The sequence below is a fragment of the Callospermophilus lateralis genome, chromosome 1 (genome assembly GCF_048772815.1).
Source record: "Callospermophilus lateralis isolate mCalLat2 chromosome 1, mCalLat2.hap1, whole genome shotgun sequence".
Taxonomy (NCBI): Eukaryota; Metazoa; Chordata; class Mammalia; order Rodentia; family Sciuridae; genus Callospermophilus; species Callospermophilus lateralis.
In genome coordinates this window covers 141,395,802-141,407,539 of record NC_135305.1, presented here as the reverse complement: position 1 = coordinate 141,407,539, position 11,738 = coordinate 141,395,802, and the positions used below count along the sequence as shown (strand labels likewise).

The window sequence follows — 11,738 nt, the reverse complement described above, 5'->3', positions numbered from 1 at the left end:
GCCTCATACCACCCCTAAGGGTTGGATAATGGGATTTACTTTGACCCTTTCTCTCCTGAATGCTAGATGATTCTCCTTGTGTGACAACAACAACAACAAAAATTAAAATAAAATTTTCCACCTAAGTGAGTCGAGCCCAGTAGCTCATCCTGTCTCCTACCTGAAAAGGCCAGAGATGCCTCTTAAAAAGCTGGTGACATCCCTAACTGAAGGTCCTACATAAATTGACCTCAGATTAATCTGTCATGTGTTCCCAAGGCCAACTACTTTGTGCTTCAGAGAAATGTGGCCCTGTACTAACTCCAGGATGCTTGTGGCCCTTGATAATTGTCTCAAAGCAACTTATGTAACCTTCCCAGGGAAGGTGGGTTCATGAGACCAAAGCTAGGGACAGACAGACACAGGATTGCACCCAGTGCTACTTATTGGAGACTAAATGACAGAAGCATGTCTCAGGCAGCAGCAAGATGCTGGACTTCCACTGAGATGATACCTGGACATTCTCAAAAACAATAATGTGTCTGACACGTCAGTGGATATTAAGAAACAGGTCAGGCCAGGCCTGGTGGGGGCACGCCTGTAATTCCAGCAGCTGAGGAAGTTGAGGCAGGAGGATGGCAAGTTCAAGGCCAGCCTTGGAACTCAGAAAGATCCTCAGAAACTTAGCAAGATCCTGTCTTAAAATGAAAAATAAAAACTAAATGTGGGTAAAACATCCTTGGGTTACATCCCCAGTACAAAAGAAATGGTGAAAGAAAAGTAAAGTTCTGGGTATCAGAGATGGGGACAACATGTTTCTATGATTGTTAACAACCTTGTTGGCCTCTAGGGCTTGGGATGTGTGTCAGGATCAACTGATGGGTAAAATGGTGGTTATGACTGAGATGGCTCTGGTCACATCAAGCTGTATCCCTTTGCTATGGTTTGGCACAGTTTCATGTATTAGAAAGCTTCATGTATTAGAAAGATAAACCTCATTGTGGTGATTTTAGGAGGCAGAATCTCCTGGGAGGTCATTGAGTGTGTGTTCTTAGAAAGGAATGGCTCTCCTGGGATGCTGCATCAGTCCTCCTGAGAGCTGTTTAGAAGCCTGAGCCTGAGCCCCAGGTTGTGCTCTGGCTTCCTCCCACAGGCCAAACCAACAGGGCTGCCTGATTTTGGCCTTGCTCTTTCAGAACTGTGGGATAAATAAATCAGTTTAAAAAAATAAACTGAGCCTGTCTCAGGTATTTTATAACAGTAACAGAAAATGGATTAATGCACCTATGACCAGAAAAGGCTCAGGATTTCATTTTTTTGTAAGTGAAATTTTACCTCACGTAGGAATCTCTAAATTGGAAAGAAAATCACTTATTAATATTTTAGTAACTGTTATAAAAAGTTTGAACACTTTGAATTGTCTACTAGCAGTGCAGTCTGAGAGGGATTGGGCCTCAGGAGGACTCCAGAGAAGTGATCTCTTTGTACTGCTGTTCATCAGGAAATCACTTGTGCCCTAACTAGTAAAAAGTGACATTTCTGATAAAAATCTAAATGTTTTTAAAGAAGAATTTAGAGCCTTTTATCAAAGAGCACACCCTACATCATTGACATATTCAGCTGGATAAATCTGGGTTCCCTGGAAGCTTCATCCAGAGGAATTTCACAGTCCAAGGCTATCATTCATCTTATAGGTATGGTCCTTACCCCCTGGTGCAATGTAGTCTCTCAAGGGTTTTAAATGCTCTATGGCCAGGTACCAAGATGCACACCTATAATCCCAGCAACTTGGGAGGCTGAGGCAGGAGGATCAAAAGTTCCAAGACAGCCTGGGTAACATACTGAGATCCTCTCTCATTAAAAAAGAAAAAGTGCTCAGGATGCAGCTCAGTAGTAAAATGCCTCAGGTTTAATCCCCAGTACCAACACACACACACACACACACACACACACACACAGTCCAGCAGCCATGTGCGTGCCAATGAGTGCCATCAATTTTAAACAACTCAAGGAAGCCAACACTAACCATGGCTTAGAATAGTCCATGACCACAGTGTCCCTGCTGATGCTGCTACCGTGAAAGTCTGCAAATCAAAATGAATTCATTTGCACCAAAACATGACTAATGTGGAGACCAGGGGACCATGCAGGAGAAGGTCCTTAAGCTTGATAGTTTGATCAAAGGAACTTTCAGGAGGACTCTGCCAAAACCACCACCTTATACAAAAGAAATGCTTCCAAACCCCTGACTTTCCAAACAAGATCATAAGATTTTATCTTTGGTTCTCAAGAGATTAATAAAACACAGAATGGGACCCATAAATTCCAAGAAAATCCAGATGAACCTTTCTTCTGCACTCCAGCTGAGACTATTATGGTATATTCTCAAGCACATTTTGAAATTGGTGGGCAAATGATACCAAAGATAATTAAAAATTGTGATGGCTTTCATGTGAATGTTCCAGATGAACAGCTGTCAAAGAGCTGCACTCTTCAGAAGTGCATTTCAAGACAGGCGAAGTGGGCCATGCCTGTAATTCCAGATTCCCAGGAGGCTGAGGCAAGAGGATGGCAAGATTCAGATGAGACTTGGCAACTTGTCAAGCCTGTTTCAAAATCAAACCAAAATGACTTGGTAGGTGGCTTAGTGGTAGTGTGCCCCTGGTTCAATGCTCAGTACTGGAGGGACGTAACTTTTTATGCTTCAGATTAGGTTTTTTTGGGGAGTGGGGTGTGGCACAAACTGGGGATTAAACTCATGGGTGTACTCGACCACTGAGCCCTATCCCCAGTCCTATTTTGTATTTTCTTCAGAGACAAGGTCTCACTGAGTTGCTTAGAGCCTTGCTTTTGCTGAGGCTGGCTTTGAACTTTCAGCCTCTGAAGTTTTAGGTTGGTTTTAACAAGGTCTCTGATTACTTGAAAAAAAGGAAAGCTTAGTCATCTCTGATAAAAGTTGAAGTACTATTTCCTATGACATAACTTTCTGTATTAGCTTTCAAATTCTTTCATCACTCTGGCTAAATGACTTATTTTTTATAATGATCTAAGACCCTACTTTCACTAAGGGCTTTAAACCTTTTGAGATTGTTGACTAACTTCTCTAGGATCCAATTCTACATTGTCACTTGACCTTGAGCTAACATTGAGATATTATGGAGGGCTCCAGAAATTCTCAAGGGATTTCTAGAAGAGAGACATTAACCCAACTAGCCTAATTTGATATGATTGGAAACCCTGTCAAATAAGACATAACTTTTTCAAGTTATATTTATTTGGCTGTTTATTAATATTTGCTTCAAAATTGCACTAAATTCATTTTAAAAAACTAACATATTGTCTGGATACTATATTAAAACAACCAAATCACCTTGTTAATAGCTGATTATAGCATATTACCAACAGATTTTTAACCATGGCTCTTCTAAACTTATATGGTTATCATGTAAGTTACCATTTGGATTTTTTCCTAAAAGTAACTACAATCAGATTCATGGAAAAAATAAACAACCTTTAACAAGTATACTTGAACACAGGTTTTGGATTTATAGGTTTATTTATTTATTTTTGGTGCTATGGATCAAACCCAGGGCCTTATACATGCTAGGCAAATGCTGTACCTTTGAAAACTTTTAATTTGAAATGGGGTATGATGGTGTACACTTGTTATCCCATCTACTTAGGAGGCTAAGGCCAGAACACCTCAAATTTGAGGCCAGTCTCAGCAATTTAGCAAGAACTTGTCTCAAAATAAATAAAAAATAAATAGGCTGGCAGTGTAGCTCAGTGGTACAGTGCCCCTGGGTTCAATCCTCAGCACCAAAACTACATAGATGAATAATTTAATTAATTTAAATGAAGTTAAAAGGGCTGGGGATGTAGCCCAGTGATACAGCTCCCCTACTTTCCATCCCTAGTGCCAAAGAAAAATAAAAATAAAGTCAGTACCTACATTGTTTTAAAACATTAAAAGGAGACTGAGGCAGGAGGATGGCAAGTTTGAGGCCAGCCTCAGCAACTTAGTGAGGAACTAAGTAATTCAGTGAGAACCTGTCATTAAATTTAAAAAAAAAATAGAAAAGATTGGGGATGTGGCTCAGTGGAAGAGCACCAATGGGTTTAATCCCCAGTACAAAGAGACAAACTAAAGAAGTCTTTTCCTAAGCCTTGAAGACTGACTCCACCCTCCTTGTCCATGCCTCCTCTCTGAGTGGGCCTAGATGTGCTGTATGGTAACTGGATACCTATGTGACTATTTGCAGTTGAATATCTGGTGGCCATTCTGTTTTCTTCTCCGGTGATGCTACTGTCTTCAAAAACCTGTTTTCTCTCTGGAATTTTTTAAAATTATTTCTTAAATAATTTTGATATGGCCAAGGTTTCCTTTATACTGACATTTTGGAGTTTTAGTTTTTCTTAGTTTAGGGATTAAGGGCTTTTCTGACTCACAGGTAGGAACAGGAGGGTCACATATGGGCAAAATTCAGTCCATGGCGTGGAGTGCATGGAGGGAGGCATTCCTGACCCTCACTCTCCCTGATTCTGCACTCATGTAGGAAAATCTGATTCAATCAGTTAATCTAGAGAAAGAAAATCCAATCAGGGTTACATGGGTGGAGATTGGGAATGTGATCAGATACTGCTTTCTGATTGCATGCTAGTCAAAAGGTGGAGTTGGGGGCATGGTCAGGGAGGTCAATAAAAGCTTCTTCAGAGCCAGAGGAGAAACACAAGAGTCCTAGAGCCCAGGAGTCCAACCCTGGCATGCTGAGGATCCCAGCCTGGCCCATCTGCCCACATCCTGTAAGTCAATCACCGTGTTGAGAACTACCTGGTTCCAGCCTCATCTGTGCAGAGGCAGGAAAAATTTTGTATTTGATTTTTTCTTATGCACCAATTTAAGACTTAGATTTTGCCTCTCAGTGTGATTTTACCTTTAGGCTGAACATTAGGATTTCCACTTTAGTTTATGTTGCTTTCAATTTTCTTTCTTTCTCTCCTTTTGTTCCAGAGATCGAACTGAGGGCACTCAACCACTCAGCCACATTGCCAGGCCTATTTTGTATTTCATTTAGAGACAGGGTCACACTGAGTTGCTTAGCGCCTACTCTTCTGAGGCTGGCCTTGAACCCACTGTGACCCTCCTGTCTCAGCTTTCCCAGCCGCTAGAATCACAGGCATTTTCAAAAGGCCCATATCTTCTTCTATTTTGTTTTTGTTTTTAGTTGAGAGGGACACAACACATTTATGAATCTATGTATGTATTTGGTGGTGCTGGGGAATAAAGCCACAGCCTTGTGTGTGTGAGGCAAGCACTCTACGCACTGAGTTATATCCCCAGTCCATTATTTATTTATTTTTATTGCTGCTGAGAATCAAACCCAGGGCCTCACACATGCTAGGCGACCACTTCATCACTGAGTTCCAGCCAAAGCCACTTTAATATTTTTTAACCAAAGAGAATGATTGGAATTCTATCCTTCTAATTGTTTGGAATTCTGTTATTTGACATTTAAGATATTTACTTTGTATGCCCTTAAAATGAAACTTTATTGCCAGGCGAGATGGCACGTGCCTGTAATCCAATCTGCTCAGGAGGCTGAGGAGGCAGGAGGATTGGTGTTCAAAGCCAGCCTCAGCAACAGTGAGGCCCTATGCAACTCAGTGAGGCCCTGTATCTAACTAAAATACAAAATATGGCTGGAGATGTGGCTCAGTGGTTGAGTGCTCTGAGTTCAATACCCAGTCCCAGTCCCCAAAATTATACCTTGCCGCACTCCGGCTGCAGCAAAATAACCCGGGGGGGGGGGGGGGGCGGGGGGTGATGAGCAACTTGTGTAGATTGATACAGCAGTCAACCAATAAGAAATCTCCACACTTAATGGCTCCCTGGCGTTACTTTACAAACCACTCCCTCTGGCATTTTGCCAGGCGCCATCCAGGCTTGTTTACAGACCTTAACATTAACCACTCCCTCTGGCAAAATGCCAGGCGCCATCCAGACTTGTTTACAGACTCTAACAATTCCCATTTTGTTTAATTTAAATAATGACCATAGTGGTTTTTACACAAACACCATAAATAACCTGCTACAAACAGAAAGGGAGGATACAAAATGTCACAATACCAAGCCAATTGATGGCTCCATGCAAGAAGCCCTTGGAAAAATTATACCAGCAATGACACTGTTAGCAAAGATACCGAGTTACAATTTGTTGTAGATTACAGTTTGTTGTCTCAGTCCAGGTAAAGCAGTGTCTCAATAGATTAACTCACAGTTCAGGTAAATCACAGTCCAGGCAAGTTCTGCGGGCAGCTAGCTTGATCCGAAGTCTCCTCCGGTTCTCAGCGGAAGTTTCCTCCGTTTTCAGCAACACTGGAAATTCTTCCACCCTCATTTTCACCGGCACTGGGACGAAGGCAGGAACTCCAGCAATGATGTTAAAGAAAATCCTGTAGTATTCCAGCAGGCGCTGAGAAAACAACCTTCTGAACAATTTAGTAGATTAACTCAAGGTTTTTTACATTTGAAATAAGCCTTAATAGTGCTCATTGGCTTCCAGGTGTGGGAGAACCATTGTAGCTTAGTTATTGGCATTGAAAATGACCAAACTTCAGGGATGTCAGTAGTGTCTTCTGCCGGCTGTAGTGGCCCTGGGGAGTGTCCCGGACTCAAACTGCTTCTGGGCCCAAGGAGCAAGAGCCTGTGAGACTGTGCCTCTGGGTCAGCTCTAGGATTTTGGCTCTTACAGTGGCGTCCCGCTCCCAGGGCGGGGGGCGGGGAAGAGCCAGCTGCTGCCCCTTGGAAAGCCCTTGCTGCACCATGACGGGCTCCTGCACGTGGCAGTCACAGCACCGATTTATGCACCCTCCGGTAACAAAAAATATTCAGTAATAGCCTTTTGCTGCAACTTTTTTTCTGATAATCCTTCTTCTTTTGAACTTTCTTTTTCTTTCTGACTAGAGTTCCAGGGCTTTTATCAACACATGCCCTAATTGCACTTGGCTCCACTGGGGTGCCTCCCTCCCTTAGTAATTTACTTCTCACCCCTTCTATATTCTCATCACAAAGACAATACAAAACACTGAGACAAAACAAGACACAAATATCTTCTCCATTTTCTCGAAATGACCATTTTTCCTCTTGCCCTATCTGTCTAGGGGTGAGCAGATTTGCTCTCGTCCTATCTAGGGACAGGTAGCTTTTTTTTGTCAACTTACCCCCAAGTGTCCCGGGGCTCCCCATAATGGGCCACCATCTGCCGCAGTCAGGCTGCAGCAAAATAACGGGGGGGGGGGGGGGTGACAAACAACTTGTGTACGTTGATATAGCAGGAGTGGAAGCCATTTATTGTAGGACAACCGAGGAATTTATACATTCACACAGCTTATCTAATTAACATAAACTAGATACAGCAGTCAACCAATAAGGAATCTCCACATTTAATGGCTCGCTAGCTTTACTTCACAAACCACTCCCTCTGGCATTTTGCCAGGCGCCCTCCAGACTTGTTTACAGACTCTAACAATACCTTATGGCCTACGTAGTTTTGTAATTTTATGGATTGTTTAAACAAATTACACAAAAGCTTAAAACTATTTCATGCAACACTTCACAGACTCTGCTCTATTTGTTCTCTTCAACTCCCCCCTAAGGTGGCAGAATCTCTCATAGGTAACAGATATGCGTGAGACTCTCTTGTAATTTCCAAATGTTTTATAATATGGGCACGTGCTATTACAATTGCTCATTTAATGATTTTAAAATTAAAACTAATGTCACCTGGGCTAGGATTGTGGCTCATCAGTACAGTGCTTGCCTAGCACATGTGGGACATGGGTTCAATTCTCAGCACCACACAAAAAATAATTTTAAAAAAAGGCATTGTGTTGTGTCCATCTATGGAAAAAAAAAACTAATGGCATCCATGTGAGGACATGTCCTTTCCCAGCCATAGTAGTTGCTGAAACTGAGGAGCCTACCACTGCATTAGGTCACATGACACTCCAACTCCTTATGTATTAGGACAAAATAATAATCAAAGGCTTTCCCCCATGAGGGTGATGTGAGCGTTTAGACTCCACAATACCCCCTTCCCAGTGGCTGGCAGTGGATGGGATAGTGGCCTTTTCTCTGGACCATTTTCCAGGATCCTTCTTCTTTCAGACTCCCCAGGATGAGCATCCAGTCCCCACCCACGCTGCTGGAGCTGACAGTACGCAGCCTGCTGAGCGACAAGTCCAGGACCATCCTGGATCTGGAGGACCTGCCCATAGAGCTCTTCCCATTACTCTTTGTGGAGGCCTTCAGCAGGGGACACACTGAGGTCCTGAAGAAAATGGTGCAGGCCTGGCCCTTCACACACCTGCCCCTGGGGGCCCTGATGAGGAAGCCACAGCTGGAGATGATCAGAGTGGCACTGGATGGGCTGGACATGCTGCTTGCCCAGCAGGATCGCCCCAGGTGAGGGGGACCCAGGTGGCCTGGAAGGAAACACCCTGGAGTCCAAGGAAGTGACTGATGGATCCAGGGAGAGTGGGTATTGAAGGGTGGACCAAGTGCTTCCTACTCTGCCAGCAAGGAGGGGTGGAGAGGCCTTGGCCATGCTGAACCCCATCTGGGAGGGGCTTCTGGATGTGGAGGTGCTTGTGGCAGCTGCCATGACCCTTGAAGGAGGTTGCACCTGCCCCTCCCTCAGCTGGTACAGGTGGGGGCCAGGCTGGATTGGAGGGAAGTGGATGGAGAAAAGTGAGACAGAAGGAAGAGGTGGAGCAGGGAGCAGCAGCTGAGAGGTGAAGGAAGGGGCCTCAGGGCTGAGACTCTGCTGTCGTCCCCGCAGGAGGTGGAAACTGCAGGTGCTGGATTTGTGGAATGTTCACCACAACTTCTGGAGGACGTGGTCTGGAGCCGTGGTCGATGCCTCCTCACCAGAGGCCATGAAGAAGAATCGAAAATTGAAACATGGTCCAGCAATGGCAGCTAAGCCGCCCTTGAATGTAGTCATAGACTTGTGCCTCACAGAAAGGCCCCTGGACGAATTCCAGGCCCACTTGTTCCTGTGGGTCACACAGAGAAGGGACATGGTACACTTGTGTTGCAAGAGCCTGAAGATCTTTGGGAAACCCACCCGCCACACCAGGAAGGTCCTGAGACTGCTGCAGCTGGACTCTGTCCAGAAGGTGGAAGTGCACTGCACCTTGGCGCCCTCCACCTTGGCTGCTTGTGCTCCTTTTTTGGGCCAGATGAGGAACCTGAGGAAGCTGCTTGTCTCCCAGGTCCACATGCCTGCCCACTCCTCCCCAGAGGAGCAGGCGTGGCTGCTCTCCCAGCTCACCTCGCAGTTCCTCAGGATGCACTGCCTGCGGAAGTTCTGTGTGGATGCTGTCCTCCTCCTGGAGGGCCACCTGGAGCAGGTGCTGGGGTGAGTAAGTGGGGTGAGCATCCTCTGCAGACCAGTATCAGTAAATATGAAAGGGCACCTACTGTGTGCCAGCCACTGACACTCTCGTGGTGAACAAGACACTGGAAGGTAAATAACCCATATTCTGTTCCTATTGTATCCTGAAGTTCGATCTCCTAACCTGTGTTAGAGCAAAGGGATAAACTAGGGCCCATGGTCTGGGAAGCATAACTCTTCTTGGAAGCCAGCTGGTGGGGACAGGAGCTAGTGAGGGTGGGTGAGGTTCCTTTTCTGGGAGGCCTATCCAGCGAAGGTGGTGGGAGATGGGGTAGAGGAGAGGGCGCTGGAGGAGGGAAGCCCTGTGCTCTTCAGAGGGGAGCAGAGGAGCTGCTTCTAATGCCCCCATGGGGAAGGCTACTCTGAGCCTCAGATGGTGATTCTGTGGTTGAGGGTGAGGAGCAGGGATGGAGGGTACAGGGCAGGGTGTGAGCCTCACAGGTGGACAACCCCGGTGGGTTTCCTTCATCTTGTCTGGGTTTATCCTTTGTAGATGACTCCCCATGTCCTCCTGTGCACAGAGCTGTGCCCTTCTGCTTGGCAGTGAGGAGGGGAGCCATAGAGATGTGCACTCATCTGGTCACAGGAATGATGGTGAATCTCGCCCTGACATGGGGGTGATGTGAATGACCAGATTCTGCAAAAGGCAGCTTCCTAAGTGTGGGCCACTGTCAGATGACCAGGGTGACTTTGGGTTGGGCCAATTTGTCTTCTCCCACCTTGACATTGCTCCTCAGAAATAACTGCCTGGTTTCTCCTTAGGCACCTGAAGACCCCCCTGAAGACTCTCTCAATAAACAACTGCCGGCTGTCAGATTCTGACTGGAATTATCTTTCCTGATTTCCAAACACCAGAAAGCCCAGACACCTGGAACTGAGGGGCATCAAACTGACCAATTTCAGTCCAGAGCCCCTCAAAATTCTGCTGGAGACTGTTGCAGCCACCCTGAAGATCCTGGACTTGGAAACTTGCAGGATCACTGACTCCCAGCTCCAGGTCCTGCTGCCTGTCCTGAGCCGCTGCTCCCAGCTCAGGGTTTTGAGCTTCCATGGAAACCGCATCTCCGTGTCAGCCTTAAGGGACCTGCTGCTTCACACTGCCAGGCTGAGCCAGTTGAGCGTAGAGTTATACCCTGCCCCTCTGGAGAGCTATGATGCCCAGGGTGCCATCCACCCAGGGAGATGTTCCCAACTCTGTGCCAGGCTCACAGCAATAGTGAGGGACTTTAGGCAGCCAAAGGTTCTTGTGTTCTGTACTGTCCCATGTCCTCAATGTGGCAGCATGTTCCTCTACAACCAGGGCCTCCTTCTCTGTTCCTACCCAACAGCTGCCTAGTTGGGTGTGTTTTAAAAGTGTACTTCTAGGCAATTGGAGGTATAACCAGGATGTAAGGTCACCTTAGAGGGAACACAGAGGCCACCATTTCAGACACTGCCTGAGGTGTGGATGGGAAAGGAAAGTGCAGCAGAGGGCTCCATTGGAGGGAAGCCCCCCGAGGATAGGACCTTCAGGACATGTGTCTTCATAGCGACATACGTAGAGACCTGGATTTCTGGAATGGGATTCAGACTTGATGGGCACAGGAAGAAGCTATTGTGTTTCATGGCTGGTCCATAAATAGTCAGAAATGAAGGGAATCTCAGGGTTAGTCTTCTGATGTCCTCTGTGATGGATTTACCTGGCTTTCTGATGAAACCTTGGGATTCTCCAGGTGCTGATGAAGAAAGATGGCCCTGGGTACTTGGTGAACAATGAGGTTCAGCCCCAGGAAGTCAAGGGATCAAACTGAAATCTGGTCATGATGTGTGGCTACTCTGTGGCTTAACACATGCGGGTGCACACAAGTGGCCTGGAACATTCTACGTAGGCACTGAACATGAGCCATTGCAAGAAAACCTCTTTTCAGGGGACCTCAGTGCCACCCAGACATTCAATGCTGCCCCTTCCTCGTGGATCTTCATGTAGACCCAGAAACCTCAGGTCCCTGTCTCTGTTTGCACTGGGCAAGGGCATCTGTGCATACGACAGGCCCCAGTGTCCCACTCCCAGTGCCTGCAGGAGGTGTCCATGCTGTACTTTGATCAGAGCCTCTGGGTCTCACCAAACGTTGCCTGTCATCCGCCTAGGCAGTCTGTCCTCAAACTATTGGTGCCCATTGAAGGTATCCAAATTCTCTTTCAGCAAAATAGTAGAATCCTATAGGTAGATAACACTTGCAAATATTTCAAAAATGAAAGTGAATAAATTACAAGCTCTGGTGGGGAGGGGGTTGCACATAACTGACAGACCTTCCCCTAACA

General features: G+C 45.9%; 1 protein-coding gene across 1 annotated transcript; it reads left to right on the top strand.

The window, feature by feature from the left end:
- Positions 1–8,156: 8,156 nt before the first annotated feature.
- Positions 8,157–10,773, top strand: LOC143642015 (PRAME family member 12-like). Its single transcript, XM_077110137.1, has 3 exons — positions 8,157–8,443; positions 8,820–9,401; positions 10,293–10,773. The coding sequence occupies exons 1-3, from the start codon at positions 8,157–8,159 to the stop codon at positions 10,771–10,773; spliced, it is 1,350 nt and encodes a 449-aa protein (XP_076966252.1).
- Positions 10,774–11,738: the final 965 nt, after the last annotated feature.

Excerpts from the sequence above, each read along its gene's own strand:
- LOC143642015 (XM_077110137.1), top strand. The coding sequence starts at position 8,157 with ATGAGCATCCAGTCCCCACCCACGCTGCTGGAGCTGACAGTACGCAGC. Across the intron at positions 8,444-8,819 it reads GCCCAGCAGGATCGCCCCAG|GAGGTGGAAACTGCAGGTGC; the intron begins GTGAGGGGGACC and ends TCGTCCCCGCAG. Across the intron at positions 9,402-10,292 it reads CACCTGGAGCAGGTGCTGGG|AAAGCCCAGACACCTGGAAC; the intron begins GTGAGTAAGTGG and ends TCCAAACACCAG.